This window comes from Pseudochaenichthys georgianus, chromosome 8 (genome assembly GCF_902827115.2).
Source record: "Pseudochaenichthys georgianus chromosome 8, fPseGeo1.2, whole genome shotgun sequence".
Taxonomy (NCBI): Eukaryota; Metazoa; Chordata; class Actinopteri; order Perciformes; family Channichthyidae; genus Pseudochaenichthys; species Pseudochaenichthys georgianus.
The window spans coordinates 12851714-12877336 of NC_047510.2; the positions used below are offsets into that span (position 1 = coordinate 12851714).

Here is a 25623-nt window from a genome sequence, read left to right on the forward strand (position 1 = left end):
TCTTCGAACACAACAGAACGCTGCCTTCAAGTACTCCTGGTACATTTGACTACATGTACAAAATCGTTTTTTTCAAAATTGGACTTGCCGGTATTTGTACATTTTGTATAAAGCGACAATGCTATGGAATGTAAAAGTGGGCTTTATAATCTACCTGTTATGCACATTACTTGTCCCTTTTTTCACGTTTTCACTCAGGGTGGTGGGAAGGGGGGGGCTACCAACCTTGGTGCCCCTCATTTAAAAATTAAACAAGGCAAAAGTTCCATATTGGATGCCACTATGGAAGTTAAAATATAACAAAATGCCCTTAAAGCAGTCATTCTGGTGTAATATATCAGATGAGTTGGTCTCCAGATAGAGCTAGGTGATATATCAACAACATCTAATATCATAATATGTTTGACCAAATAACTCAATACATATATTGCAGAGATTTAGTTGAATGTGAATATTGGTGCAGTCACAAAATATTGACACAGTAAGATTTTTAATAAATAATCAGTGATGTGGAGACAATGACTAAATGGGTAATATGACAATCTATAAAGAGATAGAACAGTCTAGTAAAGTTACAAACTTTTCAGTGGAAAAAACGAAATGCACTGCACATAGGCTACGGCTCCCCAACCGCTGAGAAAATGCAATATTGTGTGGCATTCAGATGAAAAAAATGTGAAGCAGCCGCAGAACCATACAGGCTATTAGAAAACATATTGCCAGTTATGAACCAGAGCATACAGTTGGTGCCCTTTTTATTTTGTATCCCCTGCCCTTCAGAAATGCTGAGACTGCCACTGGCCCCAAACATAGCAACGCTTTCTTAGCTGTATTCACTATTTAGTTCTGTAATGCAGTTGCCAACTAGTTTTACTATTACCCACACTACTTGAACTCCTCATGAGCTCCTCGCTCTGGAGCCTCTGGATGGCGCTGTTGGGTCACTTTGTGCCGGGGAGGAGGGCTGTGTGCGGGCCGGGCCGGGTAGAGCCAGCTGGTTGAATGTCGTGAACAGTCTCCCTAGTCTCGCTGCACTCAACTGATAACTGGATTGAGCTTTAACTCGGACGTGCTTGTTTGGGCTATTGCGATGGAGTAAGACTGTAAAAGAGGAAACGAGGAATAACCGACTAAAGAAAAAAGGATGTAACAAACCGACAACCAGGATGCAAAGTGGAACAAAAGAGACTTCTTGTTGTTATCCGCCTCCGTGCCCGAGTTCAGCGGACTGAACTAACCAGCAGCTAAACCGGCTAACGTTAGCTGAGTTAACGATAGCTACATTACGGGTAAAACAAGCCTTAAAATCGTTTATTTTGTTATTAAAAATGTGAATGAAACCCCTGCACTCGGCAGGTTACTGCTAACATTGCAACAGAATGATCGCCAACGACACACAGTTGATTTAAGTTGACATGTTAACAAGCTAACTAACGCTAGCTTCAGGTTGCCTGGACAAATAGCTAGCCACTAGTTAATGTTAGCAAGCTACTGGATCTACTTGTATTATATTTAACGTGAGCCAACGCAAGCTTACAAACTTCGTTTCTCTTGCTAGATGAGCAACACTGCTTTTGTCTTTCATCCCGGATACAGACGGACTTTATAAAGTGGATTCCTTTCTGTGTTTACAGTTTCGAGCATCCTTGTTTGCCTGTTTGTGAGTGAATCTCATTGACTTGCTCGCCATGGCAGCAGTGGTTAGCTACTCCCCACCATGGTGGGTGAACATCATACACAGACTTCCCCATTTCAACTTCATGTTCGAGCAAACAAGCAGTGACTTCCGACCAGAAGACTGGACATATCAACAGGTAACAAAAAATACCTCTGACCCCTCTGTTTCATATCAAATGACCCTGTGATTCCCAGACATCCCATAGATGCATACAACTAGTGTTTGGTTCAGTGTAGAGTTCACTGTCCACTTCCTGGAACAGGGTTATAAAGTGAATGTGGTTGTGTTGATACTTTTAGATCTGCAGCCTTACATGTATTAGTATTTTCTCAGTGACGGATGACCTGTTCGCACCTGTTCCTTCTTTTCACCTTTTGATCCATGTCACCATCTGTGTGTAGCTGTTATAGCCACGTCTTGACCTTTGCCAGACACAAACCAGCTGTTTTTATAAAGTGTAATTCAAGCCACCTAAACTGTCATATTCTTTATATTTAATCTATAACCATAACCTGTATTTGTTATGGCAAATGAAAGGCAGTTAGACTTTCCCCCTTAACTACTCTACATGTCTGAACTATAGAAGTTCAACTGGTAGCAAAGGTTGATAAGTAGACTGCCCAGCCTAATGAACAGCTAAGACTGGGGGAGGGCACAGCAGCATATTGTTCACAAGATAAATATGAAAGAGAATCCCTACATTTGGGTCACGGTACTTTCCTTTCATATGGCAGTCATAGTTTTAAAGGATGTTTAGATTGCTGTCTGCTACTCCTCAGTCGATGTGCAGGTTATGCTTCTCAGAAGTGACACAAACAAAAACACTAACCCGGACCCTGTTACCTTTGTCCCACATGATGCAGTGAAATGACTGCATACATCCTGTTTGAAAGAAAAATAATCACTGATTGTGTCAGATGGCACAGCGTTAATACGGAGTACCTGTTTGGTTTAACATTAACGAATAAATCCTTCAAATCCCCCTAAGAAATTCCGTGCAAACTGTTCATTAACTGTTTAGTTCATTTAAACAGTTTATTTTGCCATGGGCACGATAAATAGTTTACCTTCCTAAAATTATTTTAAAAATGGTCTTTAATTCATTTAATAATGGACTTTGTTTCTGCTGCTCATTTTTCAAAATGCATCATTACTAATGCTTGTGGTTTTTAAAAGGCTCTGAGAGATTGGGTAATGAGGGCAGAGGGAATACATGGACAGAGAGGGTCATTTTCTAACCAAGTAAAAAACAATTGGCAGACATGGGTGTCAGACATAAGAGAATGGCGTGGGGCCATCTTACAGTGGGAGTAGAAGAGATTCATCGTTCCTGAAAAATGGGAAGACATGTTCCAGACATGCAACAGTTACAGCGTACACAGACATTCATGTTGAAAGCAAAAGAAATAGGAATACAATACTTGTTCATTTGACTTTGTGTCGGTGTTAGATTGTTGCTGTCTTAGATGAATCCATGATTTAGTGGCAAAGCTCGCCCCTATTTCTAACAAAGGGCACATGTGAGGCAGGGAGTGTTGAGTTTGACTGAAACGGTCATCATTGTACCGTGATCTTACGGTTGTTATTGCCCAGCTCTGCGCTATGATCGGAGCCTCTTCCTGTTAGCATACAGGAAGTGGATAATGGCTGCAGCTGTGTGTTCTTGGCGCTTAGTGTGTAACAGCTAGAATTTCAATGTAAACAACATGCATCTTAATAGGATATTCAGTGGAAACGTATACAGGTCAAACAGCTGTCGGAGTACAATTCTGTCACTTCCCTTACACCAGAAGAAGAGAAAAAAGAGGTCATGATTAGACTAGCTTACTAAACTATTATAATAACCTTACTGTGATGACAGGCTGCTCATTATCCACAATGCAATGCTCTCACTGGCTTCAGGGGGAGTGTTGAATTGTCAGCTGTCAATGTAGGACTCTTTTGGGGTGCCTTTTACATTGGCACTCTTACCACACACACATCAGAAGCTTTTTTAGTCTTGTCCTGATAGTTCTGTAATATTGTGTTATTCTGTGTGTTTTAGTCCTTTGATATTTATAATTTGTTCTTATGGATATGATGATTGGATTGCCCTCTGCCAAACTCCAGGAAGTGTAGCTGCTGCTGCTGCAATGATACGGATACTGTTTGATTTAGCTGTGCAGAGCAACACACAGCAGTCTATCATTTGTCCAGTCAACACTAAACAGGGTTGGTTTAAAGGAATAGTTTCACCAAATAGTGTGTTGTCAAGACTGTGATTTGAGGCTTCAATTGTTCTGAGATTGAGTTCACTCGGTGCCGTGAAACAGACGGACAACCACAGCATCGGGGCGTGTCCGCCACTGTGATGCATCGTTGAGAAACCTGAACAAAAAGGTCAACCCTGAGTAAAACAAAAGCGGCAGGATGGAAATTGGCCCCAGCCGCGAATCCTCAGGAGCACACGGTGAACACAGAAGCCCTCTGTCTGACCTACATACTGTAGGAAGTGCTGCTGTTGGCGGAGAAGTTTCCGTTTGATTGTAAATGGCTCTTTCGCTAGCTTTCACATTATGCCATCGTATCATGTTGATGGCTGTAATATGCAGCATAGATTACACGTTGTGTCTTGTGGAGGTTTTCAGATGTTCAAGTATTGAGCTTTCAATTTGTCTTTCATTTTGAAAGCTTTGTCACTAAGCGATTTCATTAAATAGAGGGCTTTCTTTTCATTTGAATGAAAGTGATACGTCCTACAGTATTTACTGTATTACTTAATCGGCAGGCAAACACTTTTCTTCCATCACAGTGAAAAATTAACTTGTAAGAGATTTTAAAGGGGCCCTATTATGCTTTTTGGGATTTTCCCTCATGCAGTAATCGGTTTTTGCGCATATAGGCCTACATGGTCTGCAAAGGCTAAAATCCCAAAGTTCCCTATTGAAGTTACATAGTGACATCACTATTTAGCACTCAAACACATCATAGGCGATCTGTAGGACATCTCTAAGCGGATGACCAATTACATCAGCCGGCCAGCTAACCAATCAGAGCAGACTGGGCTCTGGTTTCAGACAGAGGGTGAAAAGAGGTGCTGCAGCCCAGGCAGTATGAGAAAAATAAAGAGCTTTTTGAACATTAAAGCATGGAAACCTTTCACAGTAGAACATGAGCATAATCGGCCCCTTTAATATTTGAATACATCATGCCGTAAACAAAGGCAATGCATCTGAGGGAAACGTCTGAAGCCTGTTATTCCAACTGTTATTGATGTGAGAGTGGTTTTGGCAATAAAGCAATAACCCCATCCCTCTCTCCACCAGTCTATCCTGCTACTGGGAGGAGTGGCGCTCGCCTGTCTGGCCCTGGACCTCGTGTTCCTGCTCATCTATTCCATTTGTTTGTGCTGCCGGCGGAAAAAGAACGAGGGTCAGCCCAGCGCAGACTGCTGCTGCACTGCCTGGTGTGTCATCATCGCAACACTCGTCTGCAGGTGAGTCAAAACACAATCCGAGTGGTAAGCATTCAGTCCCCGTTTCCAGACCCACAAGCATGTCCTTGTCTTTTAATGCAGGCTCATGCTTCCTTTTGTCCTGAAGAATATTCCAGAACAACCTCAGGAGAGTTTCAACCATTCATCGATTTGTAAATGAGTAATAAAATGTCAATGAAATGTGAATCATTAACCGCGAAAAACTCAACATTTTGCTCATTCTCTTCTATATAATGTGTTCAATACTTTGTTGGCAGTTCACCACAGACATTGATCCCAGGTCAATTTAATGGAATGCTACTGTTGAGGTAAATGGTGTGAGAACTGTACCATATGGACATGCTTTCTTTCTATCCGTGAACACTGCATTTCTTCTGTTGATGGGCCACTGGAGAGCCATGGCGGTTGATTCAGAGTGGCACAAAGAGCTTGGGGACCTGATGAGTACAGGAACTGCATTACAATCACTGTGTCTGTGTGTGGGCTTGTACCCACGCGCAAATGTGTTTTTGTGAAAGGAAAATCCTACATTTCTTTTAGTTTTGTTACGAGAGTCAGAGTCCTGCACCCTGTTAGCAATAATGGGATTGCCCTATTTGTGTGTGTTTTCGTAGCTTTTTTGAAGTATAACTGGAAGTTTCCACGAGTCCATCATCACAGCAGGGAGGTTTGTTTTGTCTGACACTGCTCCTGTTCACCTTTTCCACACTGCGGAGTGTGAGAGGAAGAGATGAGCAAGCGGGGAAAGCCCATTGATTGACTGAGGGCCGCCGGCTGAACACCGTTAGATTTAGATCCGAGTGATTCGCTTATCATCATCTTACTTGATCAGATCCACTCCGGCATAGAACTGGGGTTAGCAAGAAGACCAAAAGCTGCAACACAGGAAGAGATATCAGTTCTCGCTTTAAATCACTTTTTAGAGTATATACATTGAGTTTATTTCTTATCACTGACATTTACAAAGACATTTAGCAAATTGTACACACACACATTTTCTGAATATGTTCTAGTTATTTTGTTGATCGACCTATAGAAACTGTTTCTCATGCCGTTGCTGGATCTGTTTTGCTGCAACCTGAGGCCTGTCTGTGCAAATGAGAGCTGATCTCCTGCCTCAGTACAGCCTTTGTCAGGCCAAGTGTGAAGTTTCGGGGCATAGCTGGTCCATTCCTCCGCGTTTCCATGGTTCCGTAAGGAGTCTTTCTGCTGGAGCTGAAAGGGGCCCGTTGACCGGGGTCCGAGCCGAGGGGGTTAATGTGGAGTTCACACGCCTCTCTGCCTGCCTGGCTGTCCCCCCCCCCCCTCTCTCTCTTGCTGTCTCCTCTCTGTGTTCTTTTTTAGATAATCCCTCCTCCTCACCACCCCTGTCTCCCCACCCTTCCTTTTGTCTCCCCTCAGCGCTGGCATTGCTGTCGGTTTCTATGGGAACGGCGAGACTTGTGATGGAGTGAACCGGCTGACGTATTCCCTGCGCCATGCTAACCGCACAATCACCGGCGTGGAGAAGCTGGTAAGACTCGGGGCACAAATTATACCAAAGTGTTTAATAATTCATCGTCCTGCTGCCATGAGCATCGCGAGTTCCCCCTCCCACCAGAGCCCCCTTTGCTTCAGGAATCACAATCAGAAACAGGCTTATTGCCCAGTAGGTTAACACAAACAAGGAATTTGCCTTGGTGTTTATAAAAAAGTATATAATAAAAAAAAAGGCTATTGTAACATTCAAATATAGAGCAATATTAACATGGAATAAAGATATACCAAAAAACTACTTACAATATAGTAAGACAACATATTCATATATACAATAGTATAAAATAAAACCATTTGCAGTATTGGTATGGAAAGTGGAAAGCTGTGCAGATATTGAAAGGGGTAGCTTTGTGAAGGTTGTGCAGGACTGACAGTATTATTATTATTCAACTCCATCATGACCTTGTTTTTATATTCTGGCTCCAGGTTTATGACAGCACATCCTCATTGAACCAGACGGTCGAGTACAATCTGCAGCAGCTCGAAGGCCAGTATGCGCAGCATGCCGACTACCTGTCCATCATCCAAAAGCTGCAGGGCCAGCTGGACGAGCTGGTCAAACAGATGGTGGAGATCCCCTTCTGGGAAAACCCCAACATCTCCCTGGAGGAGCTGGCTGTCAATATTGAGCTGTACGACTGGTACAGGTAAGGCTCTGATGGCGCCGTCCAAGCAACCATTGAAACAAAGAGTGCCATACAGAACCATGCAACACATTACATATGCAGCCCCTGCTGATGCTGCAGAGCAGGGAGTGGCAGCAGCAGGCAACAACAGACCATGATCTCTTTATTACACTTTCAATACAGATACACACTCTTTCAGTCATTCGCTGGCGGCTTGTGAATCTCTGAGTTCACATATCGTCAAAAAGTCACTGCCCTGGCTAGACGGCGCAGATGAAGCCGCTCGCATGTCCTTGAATATAAATCTCTGAGGGAATTAGGAAGCAGAGGCAGGCCCAGACAACAAGGGGTTAATTGAAGTTGTGCAGCATATCGTCATGCAGCATACACACCAACAGCCTCAAACCTGCGTTGAGTTTGGTGCTAAATACTGAAGAGTTTGTAATCTCTCGGGGCTGCTTTGAGTTTTCTAACATGTATGCCTAATATTGGAATATGCAAGTGGCTGAAGAAATGGATTCAACATGGATTCAAAGCAGAAAGGATGAGATGCGTATTGTAAATGCAAATGCAGGGGTTGCAAAGTCACTTGTGTTGTTCAACTTAATCTTAAATAATCTATAATGGGTATTTTTCATAATGATGTCAAATGAACATGCGAAAACATTCAGGCAATGTAAAAGGGAGTTATCTACTTATCATGCTCCTTTCCTTTAATGATATTTAAATAAATGGTTTTTGGTTAGAAACATCTCGCTAATTGTTTCTAGATTAAGTATTTGGCTTTGGTGGGTTTTAACAAAATGGTGCTCTAAGGGTGAAGCGTATTTGTTTTCATTAGGAAAGGCTTTGCTGCTCTTGGCCGTCTGTATCTACTGACATGTGTCCCCACAGGTGGCTGGGCTACATAGGCCTGCTACTGTTCGACATCCTCATCTGCCTCCTGGTGCTGTTTGGCCTCATTCGAAACTCCAAGGGAACGCTTATAGGGTGAGTCTCATCGCAAGATCATGGCCGCAAGAGCACTTAAGGGAAAATGGGGAAATTATTGTCGCTGTTGTCACAGATTTAGTGGCAATTATTGTACATGAAGCTTTCAACTGATCAGGCCACATTGTCATTACAGTTTAGTCAGGATGAGCCCTGTCACAGTTCAGTTAACTTAAGGACCCTGATATCCTCAGTGTGTGGGTGACCGGTCACTTTATGAGACACTTAGATATTCTGGTTTGTCCTTACTGTTTTATGTTCATTAGAGCAGCTGTAGAAAGTCTATTTGCTTTGTATAGGCACTGCCAGAGAAAAGAAAACCTCTTAATGTTTGCCCAGTTTTCCCTTTAAGGGCACTTAAATACATTAAAGCCATATATGTGTCTGTTACTGTGATTCAATGAGTAGTTTGTTCTGCTTATTGTTTCCCATTGAACAGTCTTTGCTAACGGGCTTCCACGTCCAGATGCAGTCGGATTTCATTTAAAGGGGCCCTAGTATGCTTTTTGGGGTTTTCTCTTTCCTGTAGTTATATAGGTTTTTGTTCATGTAAATGATATCCTAGAGTTCCTTCCAGAGGGAGTTTCTCTCCTCCCCCCACACCTGCCTGACACGCCTTCATTGGGCATAACATAGTGACATCACTATGTAACACTCATGCTTCTATTGGCTAGCGCTCCAACACATTTTACGCGATAGGCTAATGGACGGGACCTCTCTAAGCAGTCGACCAATCCCAACAGAGCCGGCCAGCTAACCAATCAGAGCAGACTGGGCTCTGGTTTCAGACGGAGGGTGAAAAGAGGTGCTGCGTGCCAATGTAGAGGCACAACATACAAATATGAAACTTGAAAATGAGCAAAATATGGCACCTTTAACAAAAGATTGAAACTGTTATGTCAGCCTGTTGATGGAGTGTGGCTCTTTCATTTGGTCTTTCCGTGGTACATCCTTTCTTCATCACAATGATTGGAGATTAGTGTATTTTGATTTCATAAAAAAGGTTTAATTCTAGTGTACCAACTTAATTAGCCTTAACACGTTTACTGCCACACTGTATTAGTTGTTGTAGTACACATAATAGTATTGCAGTAGCACAACAGGTTAAATACCCCCCCTCCCCTTGCTCTCTGCAGGGTGTGCTTCTTTGGTGTGGTGGCTCTGGTGATCAGCTGGCTCTCCCTCGGGCTGGAGGTGGCTGTCTCTGCGGTAAGTGACTCCACCGGAGCATGATCCTTTTCTCTCGGTAGAGCAGCACAGTTCATTACCTTTAATTGGATAACAATGTTTTTGTGTGCTAAACCAAGGACTACTTAATTTGGCCTTGTAAGGAATTGTATTTCCCTTGATCTGTGAAGTTGACGAGTTAAGATGATTAAATTCTACACAGTGACAAAAAAAAACCCGAAAACATTTGTGTGATGTTATGCAATGCTGTAACATCGCCATAAACATAACCTTGAATATCCCATTCTGGCATGTTTTGAGACAAAAAAACGGTTGAATTACCCTGTTAAATCTACATCTACCCCGTCTCCCTTTTTTTTTTATCGAATAATATGTATGTGTTGTACATTTCAAATGTTTAACTGCTGCATGCAAGAAGTCTCCTACTTGACTGAAACGCATCACATGTCTGAGCTACATCCTTCAGCAGGGAAAATGTCACTGCAACTTCCTCTTATTCACTGTCTTTATTTGTCGTGGGTTTTTTCTAGACCTCCAGTGACTTCTGCGTCGCTCCTGACGTGTTTGTGACCAAAGTGGCAGACCAGTATGGAGTCATCAATAAAGGTATGGACGAATCACAAGTGTCACTAAAGCTACAGGGATTTGTCTCATACAACTCTGTGAATATTAGTCATCTCAAATTGTGAAGGACGCCTGAATTGTTTGTCCCCTCCCCCTTCCTGGTTTGAATGCTCCGATTATTGTGCAGCAGTGAGGCGGCATTGTTCTAAAGAGTAGGTCAGGGTCTTGTCCATAAAATGACTCCCCTAACATCTGCGGCAAGGTCAAAAGGGCGATGAGTTGCCTTCATAAGCCGTACAGAAGCCTCTCTAGTACTTCTCCTTGTAGTAATTGCCCAATCTGTCTCTTGATGGGATGCGTGTAAGGGGGAAAATGATAGAGCCTCAGGTTTGTGTGTGTGAGTGTGTGTGACGGAGATAAGAGCAGGAGAGGATCAAGGAGCCAATATGTTTCCTGCATCCCTCTCCAGCCCTTGATAACAAAATGAGAAGATGGTGCTTAGAAATGAAAACACCAGGGACTTCCTGTCTACTTGATGTGCTTTTTCCCCCTGCTCTGCTTCACTTGTTGTTGTTTTGTTCTGCTCTCTTCTCTAAAATATGGAGATTGCTGCACACAAACCAAGCTGCTGGTTAGTCAGGGCAGGAATCAGAGCATCAGCTGTACAATGTGTGATTTCCTCTGAGCCATGAGCAACCAGCCTTCTCTGTGTTATGCTGCAGATATGGAGCTGTATTCTGCCCCAGGGCTGATTCATGCAGTATGGGACTCTTCTGTTCTGTTTCCCCCACATGTTAACTATTCAGCCGTTGACAGAAACTATTTATATCAGGACAATTGAAAAATATTTATCATAATTCCTGTCATTTTGCAAATTGCAAAAACAAAGTACACAAACTCAAGAGGTTTTATTTGCTTTTACTTCTCAGTTACTCTTAATTTTCTTAAATAAAAATACATCTTACTCGTGGTTTTATATGTTTGCTTCACAGCTCATACCTTCTTGTTATGTCACCAAACAAATCTCTGGACATCTCAAAGTATTGTATGACTACAGTGCGTGTATTGCGCTCCTCCGCTGGATAGCTGTTATATTTTCTCGTACATGCCCTCATTGTTTTTTTCTATTCTTTTGCTTTCTCTTCATTGTGCAATTTGTTCAGACCCATGGTCTCAATCCAGATGGAAAGTGAGAGTTGTGCAATGTGTCATGTTGCAGCCTGTATCACTCTGGTCTGATCGGTACATTAGGTAGATAACGATTTGCAAGCTTGGAAAACACCAAACGGCTTGAACACAAACCACTCTGAGAGCAACTTCACTGAAGCTATATGTAGGCGGCACAATAGGATGAAATATGCCATAACATTGTTGAGAATTGAATATATAATAATATGACTTCCAATAGATAAACTTATATTAAAGTGGACTTCCGTCTGCCTTTCTGTTACTTTAGTATCCAGCTCAAATACAACACAATTCTTGTTGACTTAAAGAAATAAGAGGAAATTATTTCAAACATTCTTTTAGTGAAAACATTGAGCGCGGAACTGAACACAAAGGGCACAAATTAAAGTGCAGTTTTCAATGGCAACTGGAAGGTCACTAGTTCAAGTCCCGGCAAGACCAAGTGCTACCGAGCAAGGCACCGTTCCCTACACTGCCCCCGGGCACTGTACATAATAATGGCAGCCCACTGCTCCTAACACTAGGATGGGTCCAATGCAGAGAAACCGTTTCGTTACTCGTACCTGTACTATGTAATGACAATAAAAGTCAAAAGAAAAAAAGTAGCCAAATAGATCCCAGAGTGCAATACATCAAAGTCTTTAGCAATATGCTAATCGGTGCAGTTGACATGACAATGACAATGTTTTAAAAATATAAAACCCTACACAGTATCATCCCTAGCTTTAGGGACTGGTACCAGCTTAGTGTTGACTCCTTCACGCTGCCAGCATGTTAACCTGGAGGGATAAAGTGTTGCTAAATATCTATCCAATGAGAAAGCTTTGTACCTTAGCCCGAGGCTGCTACTCACTGATAATCAGTCTTGGTTGTAAAACAATCTTATGTTGTCAAATGCACAGTTACTGTAGCATTATTCTAATGTTCCACCACGGAGTTACTTTCAGAACAAATTGTTCATGTTCTGCTACAGCACATGGAGCAGTGGCAAAACCAGTAACAGAATTATACTACGGCGTTTCTTGAAACTTTGTTAGCCATCTTTGAGTCTTCTTTCTGCAGTGGCATACTGACAGCCAGCATGTATAAGTGATAAGTCGTACAAGAATGTCAGTCTTTCCAACTATTACCATAAGTCAGATTCTAAGAAACCTTCTCTTGCTGATACGTATGTGTGTGGGCGTGTTGGTGGTTGAAGCCTGCTTGAAATACACTTGTCCGACCGGAAATCCTCCATCGGTTCACTCAACTGTGTGGGAATGAAGTCCTGACTCAGCAGTCACGTCACTCCATGTGCTCGCTCGGCGCTGGTGTTCTCACAGCTTGTATTTGTGGATGTAGCTGTTGCTTTTGAGTCACTTAGGAGTTCTCATCCACTCCTACTCACTGCTGTGACTTTGGAACTGGAGTGGGTCGTTGTAGCCTGTGAAAGTCTAAAGCATTAATTACAGTCTGCTTAGTTTCACTGTGAACTATGAACAGAATGCAAGTGTGGTCATGTTGTTGTTTTAACAATAACTCAAAGGGTACCTGAGCTTTTCTATGGCTTTGTGTTCTTTTGTGTGTTGCCGCGTCATCGGAGAAATACTTCATACTTTTGCACCATGTGAACCGTATTGTTTTGGAAAATTGCCCCTCAGTGCTTAGCTCAGCAGGAGTGCAGTTACAGAAGCACAACATACCCCGTCTCTGCATCGGCCCGTTACCTGGCTGTTGGCCTCTCTCCCAGAACAAAACAGTGGCGGCTGAAGCAGCGACTCAGCAAAGAAATATCAAAAGGCCACATTAAATGCAGATATCAGAATCCAAATACATGACTACGTTTGAGTTATTGATATAAGAATGAGCAGCTATGATTGAATATAATAAAAAAGACACTGTTCTTCTTATTGTAGTCCTAACACAGTGTGGAAGAATCTCTGCCAAGCCCCTGTGTCAGTTTTTAGAAATAGTCAAATAGAATATTGCTGCAACTACCATACTTGTTATTATTATCGATCAATCTGCCAATGATTTGCCCCATTTACATTCTTATTTCTCTGATCAATAAAATGACAGACGATTTCAGAATGTCCTTTCTTGGAATCATATCTCTTACCGGTTCAATGTTACATGACTAACAGTCCATAACACAATCGTGTTATAGCTTGACACACACAGGTGTTTGATTCCAATATCAGTGTTTGGGATATTTCCTCACACATAGTTAGGCATTTTAGTGAGAAATCTGTATTAATCTTATAATAAATAACCATAACAAGCAGAAAATGAATCGGCAACTTATGTAATTATGCAATCGATGAAGTCATTTGAAGTGAAAATGTCAAACATTAACTCGTTCCATCCTCTTAAATGTAACGTGTTGCTGCTTTTCTCTGTTATATGATATTCAGTTGAATTTAGTTAGGATTTGCAGTATCGATAATGAACATTCTTGTTCATCTTTCAGCCCTGTGTGAATGTGTGTGGCTCTGCTGACATATTCTGTTCCTGCTGTCCTCTATATTCACAGATATCCTGATGCATTACCTTAGTTGCAGCTTGGAAAAAACCAACCCCTTCCAGCAGGTTTGTTGCATATATTACATTTATTTCTAGAGTTTTTAACATCTTAAACCAAATCATGTACCCTTCAGATGATTACCCGTCTTCCTATTATTTCACTAGCTCAACGTACATGTGATACTCAAATCTCAGCAGATATATACTATGGACTTTTATCTCTTCATAATGTATGAGATTGAATGCTAGTGGGCAAAATTAGCCCCTCCCATTTCCTCAAATGACTTATTGTTCCATGTAATAGTACATTCTGCCACTTCGTGTGTGTGTGTGTGTGTGTGTGTGTGTGTGTGTGTGTGTGTGTGTGTGTGTGTGTGTGTGTGTGTGTGTGTGTGTGTGTGTGTGTGTGTGTGTGTGTGTGTGTGTGTGTGTGTGTGTGTGTGTGTGTGTGTGTGTGTGTGTGTGTGTGTGTGTGTGTGTGTGTGTGTGTGTGTGTGTGTGTGTGTGTGTGTGTGTGTGTGTGTGTGTGTGTGTGTGTGTGTGTGTGAAGCTAGGGAAGAAAAGTGGCACTTTTACTGTGTATCTATAGTCTGCACTAATGGACTAGCTTTCATTTTGCAAACTGCATGAATAACTCAGAGCGTGTGAGTGCTGCTGAGGTCTGGCCTGCTGTTGTTAGAGTGTAAAGAAAAGGAAGCTATATATACAGGATGTAAGCCTTTCAGCTCACATCTATAAACGATCAGCCTCTACTAAATCTCCACGTGACTTCACACTGAAAGCTCTTGCTAATGTTTAAAATAATGGAAATGGGTTTGAGATGTGCCGGGCTGATGCGGTATGCTTCATTTCAGAAGCTCTCTGGGAGCCACAAAGCGTTAGTGGAGATGCAGGACGACGTGTCCGAGCTGCTGCGCTCTGCCACCAGAGAGTACAAACAGACCCAGGTACGTTCCAGCCCCAACGCTGCGCTCTTCACTGGACAGGCCAAATTACAACACATTCAAATGTCTGTGCCATGGCACACGGCTCAGGGTTATAATGTTTCATTTTCAATTGGAAAGATAAAATACAAGGAGTTTTTCATCCTTCAAACGTTCCCTTGTGTTCCCGAGAACTCTTCAAGACTGGGTTGTGAAGCTCCCTCTGAAGGGAACCATGTGATTGTAGTCTTTGCAGACCATTAACATGCACATCAACCTTTATAACACACTACAGGAAAAGGAAAACCCAAAAAATTATTTATGTCAAAATAATAAATATATACAGATGTTAAAATTGTTCATTTTATTAAGCAATATATTTCATTCCAAAAATAAATGCTCCATCAAATGGTAGCTGTTCCCATACACAGTCCCCCCCCCCCACACCTTGTCCGGGCTGTTTGTGATGACTGATGGCAGTGAATGGGACGGACCTGCAGAGAAGTGAAGTGCACCTGTCCATAAGGACCCGCTGACGGCCCACCTGGGACCTGCATCATGTGCATTAGGCTTTCACCGGCCCTTGTCAATACATGGCTGTGGTATTGTCCAGCGCCGGTCCTTACACTGTGTTGACATAGGAACAAATGGGAGCTGACATTGGGAGTACACGGGGGCATATTTCACTTCACATGGCCACACAGGGAAATGTGCTGAGGTCGTGGAAATGTTTATATCAGGCTATTATCAGACGTATTTTCTGTCGGAGCTGCACGAAGAAGGGGAGTAGTCCGTTCAAATGTATCATACATTACAATCAGCTTTCTCAGCTGGAGCTGCTGTTGTGTATCGATGAGAGACACTGATGTGTACAATGCATAATCAGGGAATGTTAAAAATTGGTTTACTTCCTTATTTTTGCAACTGTAAGCGTTTACTTACAAGCAGGAAACTACGACTTAGCATTTTTCCAATGTAGACAATGATGATTAAATGCATTTTATTATTTTTTCCAATGTATTTTCTGGTCGTTTGTGGGATACAAGAATACTCAGGTTCCAGTGTTCGATTTTCAAATTTAAGTTTGTGTTTTTTTCCTCTTTCATTTCCAGCGAGATTTAGAAGAGATCCAGGGGATCCTGAACACCACGGAGATCAGCCTTCATCAGCTCACCGCTCTGGTGGACTGTCGCAGCCTGCACATGGTGAGCAGGGAGGAGGACACTTACAAACGGAGACATGCCTACTGTAGGGTTGCTCCATGCCTATTTAAAAAAGGGCCCGGCGGCGATGTGATCTGTTGCGACGTCTTCACAGTGCAGCGTGGTTGTACAAAGCCACCTCTCTGTCCATGCTTGTGCAGCTGAATACACCTGTCACCATTAATAACATTTGCTCTCCTGAATGCGAGTTCTTGTCCAATTGATGCTGGCTTTGGACTCTTTATGAAGCTTGCTGAATGACAAGTACTTGGCTATCGCTTCGCTTGGGAGGATTGTCCCTCAGCGGCGTCCAAGTGCACACGTGCAAGAGAGCACTTTCTCTCTGCTTAACATCCAGCCGCCAGAGCTTATTATTTCATGAAAATAAGAGTATCTCCAGGAGAATACCAAATGTGTTACTGCTGTGCTGCGCATACAGGATGAAGAGTTGTCCTCGTGATATTATGGGGTTCTTTTCAAACCTAGATCGAAATGCACTGCTTGTACGCCAATAGTGAGCTCATAGCTTTGACCTAGTTTTAAATGAGAAATCACAGCAGATGCATTTTTACTTCAATCTGGTTTTATTTCATTTCTTCGTGGTTTCTCAAATGTCTTTAGATGTTTGAATGCGCATCTGATGTTATTATACCTGCCATAATAAAAGTGGTGTCTCCCCCTGTTCCTGCAGGACTTTGTCCAGGCCATGACGGGGCTGTGCTACGACGGACTGGAAGGCCTCATCTACCTCGTCCTCTTCTCCTTCATCACTGCCCTCATGTTCAGCTCCATTGTTTGCAGCGTGCCTCACACCTGGCACAGCAAGAGGTGAGACATCCATTGCCTATAAAGCCATCCACTCGTAACCACATAGGAACCCGTGCAAAGCTTTTAAGCTCCTCTGCACTGGATACACTGAGAAATAATTTAGGAGGAAAAGCCTATCAATTAATGATGCTTTCATGGCAGTTTTCTTAACCCTCTCGTACTTGTTTTCACACACACGGGAGTGAAGCTACGAAGTCAGGATTGATTGACACGGTTATTGTGTGTGTTAGGCTTTGTTTACCACGAGTTTGTCTATAAGGCTACATCCTCAAATAGATTGCTTCCTGCATAATTGTGCCGAGTTGGTCTAAATCTATCACAACCACCGCGTGAGCTGGTGTCTTCTCCTCCCGCCGAGGGGTGAAATCATCCTGACGTCTTCGTCATATCAGCGGCAGATAAGGTTTGCAGGATGGCTCGGGGGGGGAAAGCGCTTTTCCCAGCTGTCGGCTCAGCTGCACTCATAATGAAGTGATCCCTCCTAACAATCAGAAGCATGTTGATCAGTTGGATCTCAGCTGGGGCTTCCTGTTGTAAACCAAAGGATTACTCGCCGCCAGTGTGTTTTCTCAGTGGTCCCCACTAAGCTTTTACTGTTTAATGATGCAAGATCACTACATGATATAAACCCTCCTGGAGTTAGGTGAGAATGTATAATGTTCTAAGATTGGTATTTGATATGAATACTCTGTAAGTTACTCTCAGGTTAATAGATGTATTGAAAACTGCCCTGAATTACTATCGATGATCTCATGTGTTAGCAATGCAGGGATGAACACTAGAGGGAGACAGGCGCCATGACAACGCTATCATTGTGGCTCTGTTTTGACATGTTTACTGCATTGTTGTTATTTAGCTTCACAGCTGGGACCACTTTCTCTCTGCAGGAAGGAGGCCTCTGCTTTTTTTTTAAAACAACACGAACAAATGCATTGATTGTCCAATTTTCCTGCATAAACTTGAACCAATTACATAAGGCTATTTTCACCGTCTTTGCGTATCCCCATTGAGGTCAGTCTCACACAGCAGAGAGAACTCACCGTGTGTGTTCTGCCCGCAGCCATGAAAGTGAAAGAAAATGTGAGAATAATCACAAATGTGACCATGTGGCACTTTTAGACTTCTTTTGTTATCAGTCAGTCGGCACACAGGCTCCCTCTGGTGGTGGTAAGGTTGCAGTGCAGCGTGATGCTGAGGTTTACATCTAAATAGTAAAAAACAAATGTTCCAGTTTCTCAAAATCCAAGGTGATCTCTTTTAAAAGTCTTGTTTTGTTAGACCAAGACCTAAAGATATTAACATTATAGTATATTAATAATAGATTACATTTGTATAGCGCCTTTCAAGGGACCCAAGGCCGCTTTACATGGTGAACAAACAAACAAACAAAAGGGGTAAATAATAAAGTAAAAATGAAATAAGGAGCAGGGGGACTGTGATGGGTTAGGGGTCAAAGGCCATGGTGAACAGCTGAGTTTTTAACGATGACTTGAAGATGTCCAGGGAAGCAGAGAAAAGTTGTGATGATACATGTTTTAAAGGATAAATCATTATAAGATAAGATGGGACTTTATTTATCCCGAAGGAAATTGTTGTGCCAGAGTTTCAAAAATACAATAAACACAGCAGCATAATAATAAAACTGTACTCTAACATTGCAGTAAAAAGAGCAATTAAATATCTACAGGAAACATAGACGGTCACATAATTAATGTAAATATTAACAGTATTTAGTAGTGCAAAGAAATGTCGTGGCAGATACGTAATTGCAGGTTATTATAGAACATTATTAATAATAATAATGTTGCACATGTTATAGAGCAGAGAGTGTTTTGTAATGATGGTAATGGTATTTATATTGCACATAGTGGGGGTGTGGAAGTTCTCAGTTCCCTTTACTGAAGGGTGAAGAGTCATAGAGTGTGATGACCACTGGGAGGAAAGACTTCCTGTGGTGGTCTTCGGTGGTCTCAGTCTACAGCTGAAAGTGCTTGTATTATAGTTGTATACAGTTCTCTTACTTATCCGTTGGTTGACCGAAGGACTTCTGTTGATTGCAGGGACGACGATGACAGTGAGGATGAGTCACTGAGCCACGGGGGGCGGCAGAACCACGACAACCTGTACCGGGTCCACATGCCCAGCCTGTACAGCTGTGGCAGCAGCTACGGCAGCGAGACCTCCATCCCTGCCGCCGCCCCCCACACCGTCAGCAACGCACCTGTCACCGAGTACATGTGAGTCACCGCGCAGCAAACCGCTGTGAGCTGAGGAAAACCAGACGTGGTAGAGAATGCATTTTCACAACCAAGCCAGGTGGCAGATGTTAGATCTGTCAGGAGTCTGGTGTTATGTTCCCCGAGAGTCAGGCAGTGCACGGCAGATGCAGCTGTTGCTCTCCAGCTGTGAAGCCTGTGAAACTCAAAGTCATGAGTGTTCAGTGTTGGGGGAAACTGGGGGAGGGGACCCTGTAGTTTCTGTGTTGAAGGCCTTGGTATGCCAGAAACTGACGTGCAGTATATGGTTTCATATCTTTAAAGCAGAGTGTCGGGTTTATGCTCTGCTCCGCTCGCTGTGTTTGATCCCACTGTGTGTTTAACTCAACAGGGCTCAGAACGCCAACTTCCAGAACTCTCGCTGTGAGAACACGCCGCTGATTGGACGAGAGTCTCCTCCGCCCACGGTAAGTTTAGCATTTCCTCTAAAAAAAAAAATACACAAGTACAGAAACACCTACGGAACATATATCTCAAGTCTCTGCTGAAACTGTAGAACCACCTTCTAGGCTTTTGACAGTATCTCTTGAGGGGCTGACAATTACAACTTGTTGAAGAAAGTTATATTAATTAATATTCATATATAAAGATGAAGCTAAAATCAGGAAGTTAACAATGAAATGAGAGCGTTCCTGTGTGCATTTCCATCACAGCTAAAGACATTAGAAAACCATACAAATAAATCCAAAACACTTTTTACAGTCGTCATGTTAATTTTCTTTTTCACTGTTATGGGAACTTTTTCCAAAAGCAGAAACGCAGAGAAGGGAAAGGAAAGGAGATTACAAACTTGTTCTTAACTCCTCACTCACTATATTCCCTTATTGCCACTCGCAGGACAGCAGGTTCCTCTCTTGTTCACTCGCTCGTTTACTCTTTATTGTGGAGTGTGGAAGCCGACAACAAACCATGTAAAAGTCCAGATTGTTCAAATCAAATTAGGAAAAGATCTGCCTCCTACAGAAACTCAATTGAGTCCGTCACTCCAGACAAAACACAGGTTTAGTTCCTCAAAAGCTTTGTGGTACCGAGGGTAAGTTGCTGCGCTCCAAACGCCCAAATAAAAAACACACTACACCCGGACCTTTCTTATGAATAGGGATGCAAAACAAATACATCATGTGTGTCAAACTGCCACCTGACATGACATGTGTCTTGGATAGCGATGTTTTCCGTCTTTTATTTGATACAAGTTGGGCGGGGGGGGGGGGATAAAGAATCCTGCACACTGTCACTTGACCTTATTTTATGAATGTAAGACCTTAGACACATTCACATACAAAGATGAGCAGCTCTCACCGAGGAAAAAGAGCTCTTGAGTCATGTTTGTATTTATATTGAAAAGATCATTTGCAGAATTATAGGAAAGTGTTGCGGGCATCCTCTGATTGGCAGATCTTTTCCCGCGTGAGAGCCAATAGCTTAAATGTCAATGTTGCTGTTGTTTGTCTATATCCTCCTGAAGGTCTGTAGAAGCCCCAATGATAGATCGTATGTGGAGTCTTTGTTTGCTTTTGGTCGTACGCGCAAGTCACTAGGACTTGTTGCTGTGTGTTTTCTGTGTACCACTTTGACCATGTTAGGAACACACCTCAGTGACTCCCCCCAGCCTGAACCTCTAGCAGAAGCCCCCCACCCTCCCTGGTGTCCGTGTGTCTGCCTGGACCTAGACGCTGCTCTGTGTATCTACTCTATACTCTCTTCTTGTTTTCCTGCGAATCCATCCAGTTGTATTTGACTGCCGCGGACAGTAACAGCGGTCAGAGCTGGCAGTTAAAGCCTTCGGAGAGTTCAAGATCCTTTTGGTAACCTCATCTGCTACAGTGTGCTAACAGGTACAAAATAAGCCCCGCCTCCTCCCCCCCCCCCCCCCCCCCGCTGGCCTGTTCCTCCTCTGTACCACCTCCCAAACTCCCGACTCACCCTCTGTTCAAGTCCCACCTGGGCTGCTGGACCCCCCCCCTTCCCCCACTCCACCCTCTGTCCTTACTCTTGCGTGTCTCACCTACGTTTTGTGTCCTGTGGCCCTGGGCTGCATGTGTCCCTCCCCCCCGCACCACAGATGTATTGGGAGGAACATGTGAAGCTTTATCGGCCCTGAGGCTCACCGAGTCAAACTCTCTGGATCTGCTTTGTCTCGGTTTGGAGGGGGGACCCGGGGGCTAAGAGAAGGATATTTCTCACTTTTATTTAAAAGAACTAAGGCTTCTGTTATTGGGTGTGCAGCACAGAGAAAATACCACATGACGGTCCCAACTCTGTTTAGTATGACCTTGTATATTTTTTAGCAGACGTCTTATTTTCTGTCATTCTTTTACTCACTTCCACTGCATTTTGTCGTATAGACAAATCTGTCAGCTGATTTTATATTTCATGCAAAAAAGGCTGACTGCTACTTTCAAATATCGAGACATACTTATTTTCTTTTTTCCAGTTTTGACAGAAACTGGGATGGACAGCTTTCACTATTTTCTTACATTTTATAGATAAAATAAATCTGCGTAATCCATAAAAGCAACAATTAGATGAAAACAGCACTTGCAACAGGCATTTTTTCTTCTTTTATTTGACATATTTACTTTACATTTAATTCAAACTGAATCTGTAATGAAAATAATCTTTAGTTTCTGCCTTAAAATTGTGCAATTGTATTTAACATCCAAGTAAGTCACTTTGTACGGAGCTCATGTTGGTGCAAACACTGAAGGCTAATCAAAAACAAAATGTAAATAGAAGTCAAAGAAGTGTTTCCACGCGAGTTTGAGATGCAGCCTTTCTGTGCTTGTATCGCCTGCATCCAAAATAAGCATGGGTGCATCCTAAATGTATACGAATGTGCACGACAGTTAAAAGCAAAATAATTATAACTAGATGTTAGATGACTGTGATGTTCTCTCTCTGTGTGAACTATTTAACATCCCTTTAGATTCCAGCAGTCTGGGGTAACTAGTCGAAGGTAACTCGAGTCTCTGATCTGTGGAATCATGTTGTTCTGTTGTATTTTCCATCACTATATTTGTATGATCCTCACTTGCTTTTTGATGTGTTATTCACCAGAGGGTAATACTTTGTCTGAACAACACACTGAATCAGTTTGCTTTGCTCAGATATTTCTTTTGTAAAACCTTTTATTTTTTCAATTTCTTTAATTTTTTTAAAGCTACGGACCCAGAATCAGCACTTCTCTAACAGGGCTGAAATAGAGGGGTATGAGGCATGGGTGATCTGTTTGGTATTTTGAGCAAAACACTTAATAGACATGTTTTTTATATATTTCTATATATCTGAGACCTTTAATATATACCTAAAAATAATAGGAGAATAATAGGAGACCTTTAAAAGAAGGGATATTTAAAAAAATTCTAATACTTGCAAGTCATTATTCAACTATAAAGAACAAAATCCTAATTCTCGTTTGTTTTGTGTCATGTTCTCTTTTTCATCCACAGTACACCTCCAGCATGCGGGCCAAGTACCTGGCCCACGGCCGCCCGGACCCCAACAGCCGCCCAGACCCCAACAGTCTCCCTGAACCCAGCATTCGCCCGGACCCCAACACCCGCCCGGACCCTAGCAACAGTCGCCCGGACCCTAGCAACAGTCGCCCGGACCCCAGCAACAGTCGCCCGGACCCCAGCACTCGCCCAGAACCAAACAGTCGCCCAGACCGCAACAGCCGCCGGGACCCAAACAGCCGCCGGGACCCAAACAGCCGCCGGGACCCCAACAGCCCCCCACCCGCTCACTAAACCACAGTGGACCCCTCCTGTCCGCAGCACTGACGTCTCTCCTGTGTCCTTCACTCATTTCAGTCCCTCCTCCCCCTCCCGTTCCCTCCTCCATCTCACTTGAATTTAAACGGAAAAACCACGTGTGCTTTTTTGCTGGTTTGCTGGAGCAAAGTCATAGTGCACAGAATCATCATCGGTGCTGGGAATCCATCTGCAGCTCTCAATGTGATGGAGCCAGGGCCGACTTTTACACTCCAACTTTCTTTTTGTACACATGAATGCACCACGACATGCACAGTGTCACATCTAACACGGAGTGCAGTGTTGAGGACTCTGGAAGTGCTCCTTAGACTAACACTGATTACTACTGGTTGTTGTTGTTTTTGTAAAGTACTGTACTGCACTCTCAGAAAGAGTAAGAAAATGCCTTCACATAAATACAGGAGGAATACGGGAATAGGTGAAGTGTAAACATTCATTCTCACATAGATAAAACTGTAAAATAGATACATTTCATATCGCAACATCTCATATTTCTGCTAATGGGATTTAAACTGCAAGTCTGCTTAAGATTTGCAATATCCTCCAGCATTTTAGGTTAAATCCGATATCTGGGACCAGTTTTTCATGCAGCATGTCTTACAGGAATTTGTTGCGTCTCGGGACAATATTGCCTATCTATATGTATATAATACATTGTTGAGCCACTATTCTACAGCGATGACTGTAACCTGTGAAGCTGTGAGCTCGACTCTCAGAGGATTTGAGAAGGACAAAGATGAGCTTGAAATGCAGCTGTTTGAAGAAAAGAGTCTCAATAAGAGGACCATGCTCATCCAAAAAAAGGAAGAAATTGGAGAAACCATGACGAGTTTGACAAAGAAAATAAAGTTTTTTTTACTACTGGAAATAGATTTTAGTTTTTACAGACGATGGTGAAGCAGAGGACATTACTCCAGACTTTACGGTAATTCACCTCTTCACCAGACTGCTTGTTATTCTCTCCACGTTGTCGTAAAGCCTCATCTCCCTGAACAGAAGCGGGAATTGTCCACACATCCATGACTGTGCAGCATTGATCATCTCCTCCAAAATGAGTCAGAAATTCCTATCACAAGAATCTTAATTCAAGTTTACGTGACAATATGCATATCACAGTTTCTTAGAGAATTTCGGAGAGAAACCTTTTTTTGCATTCACAAATGTGTTTTAGCATTTATAACAAAAGTAGATACGAGTGAGTGGATGCTGTGAAGGGATCGTGATTACCCTGCTCTCTATAAACCAGAAATGGTCAAAGGAAACCTGCTGACTTCCGGTTGAAGCGTGACGATCCTTCAAATGCAGAGAGAGATGTTTTTACTTCTTCTGCTTCAACTTGCTTCTCTTAGATGTGCGCTGTGACCAGTACAACAGGTGATTTTTTTGAGACTGTGCCAAGAAGTAAAGCACAACTCTTTTATTATCTGAATATCTTTTTAAATGTCTTAACTCGAGGCCACTCTGTAAAGTTGACTCCTGGTTGAATGAGCCTGTCTTTTTAAATCATTTATGCTCTGTAAATGCATTATTACACTGATGCAATCTTTCTGTCTTTGGTAGTAGTCATATTCTCTTTGTTGTTTGTAATGCAAGGCGGCGGTTCAGATTATAAACATTTTCAAAATGATGAAAAAAAAGTGGTTAAAGTTTAAATTCTTAAAACAGCTTATTCCACATTTTCTATTTGCTTTTAGTGTTTTTTTATTTCATAGAATCTCTAGAAAGCACAATGTGTTGCTTCTTTAATGTGAATATGGTAAATAGGTTTAACATTTTCTTTGAGTTTTTTTCTGGAAAGAAATCACTGTAGATGTAACCTTTTTTCTTTTTTTTACTTCATTTTTGCAATCTCTAAATTGTGTACATGTTAAACCTGTGGTTATATTGAGCTTAAATGCTGTGTTTTGAAATTAAACAAACGTTAACTGTAGTGCCCTGCTCCATGGATTTCCTTTTTCATTACATTCAAACACTTCTGCATCCTGACAGGAAACAGACACTAGGGAGCAGCAGAACTTCACTGCAGCTCTGGGGTCTCCCATCTACTTTCAAAGGGCACTGGTCGTTTGTCAACACTTCTTGTATCGTGTGTGGAAACAAAAAAGTAAAACACATCGTTTTAATAGTAAGAGATAAACATGTGAAGCAATACAACACCATTTTATTTTCTATTAGAATTATAAAAGTTTGCAAAGTATATTTAAAAAGTATTTTGATGTTGCCTTTAGTCAGTTTATTTAGTCAGTAAAAAGAAGTGGACCAAGTATTGAACCTTGTGGTACTCCGGTGCTTAAGTCTAGAGCTGGAGAGAGTTCATTATTGACGATAACATGCTGACGCCTACCAGTGAGGAATGATTCAATCCAACTGAGTGTTAATGGAGTGCAGTTAAAACCTGACAGTTTGGAGAGAAGGACCTTATGATTGACTGTATCAAAAGCTTTGCGTAGATCCAAGAATACTGCACCAACAACACCTCCTTCCTTTGTCAACCATTGCTTTGACCTTTTCTATAAAAAAGCAGTTGGCTGTTTTGGAGGAATAATTTGCCCTGAAGCCAAACTGCATGGGATGAAGTTGAAATTGACTATTGTTTAAGAAGGCAAGCTGTTATGACACCCACTTCTCAGCCACCTTGGATACTACAGGTAAGATGCTAATTGGGCGGTAGTTGTTGATGTTCAGAGGGTCACCTGACTTAAAAATGGGGGTTACAATTGCAGTCTTCCATGCACTTGGGAATGTCCCATGTAATACAGATGAATTGATAACTTGAGTAAGAGGGCAGACTAGGTAATCTTGCAATGATTTAAGCATTGCAGAATCCATAGCGTATGTGTCCTTAGCTGTTGAAGTTTTAAGAGACAGCAAGCC

At 42.4% G+C, this 25623-nt stretch overlaps 1 protein-coding gene across 1 annotated transcript; it reads left to right on the forward strand.

Annotated features, from left to right (window-relative positions):
* The first annotated feature begins 969 nt into the window (after positions 1-969).
* On the forward strand, positions 970-24679 carry ttyh3a (tweety family member 3a). The gene is made up of 15 exons (XM_034088987.2): positions 970-1289; positions 1635-1814; positions 4984-5153; positions 6555-6666; positions 7116-7336; positions 8210-8305; positions 9442-9514; positions 10024-10099; positions 13758-13813; positions 14602-14694; positions 15783-15875; positions 16564-16700; positions 18761-18937; positions 19308-19383; positions 22426-24679. The coding sequence occupies exons 2-15, from the start codon at positions 1689-1691 to the stop codon at positions 22723-22725; spliced, it is 1806 nt and encodes a 601-aa protein (XP_033944878.1). The 5' UTR covers positions 970-1289; positions 1635-1688; the 3' UTR covers positions 22726-24679.
* Positions 24680-25623: the final 944 nt, after the last annotated feature.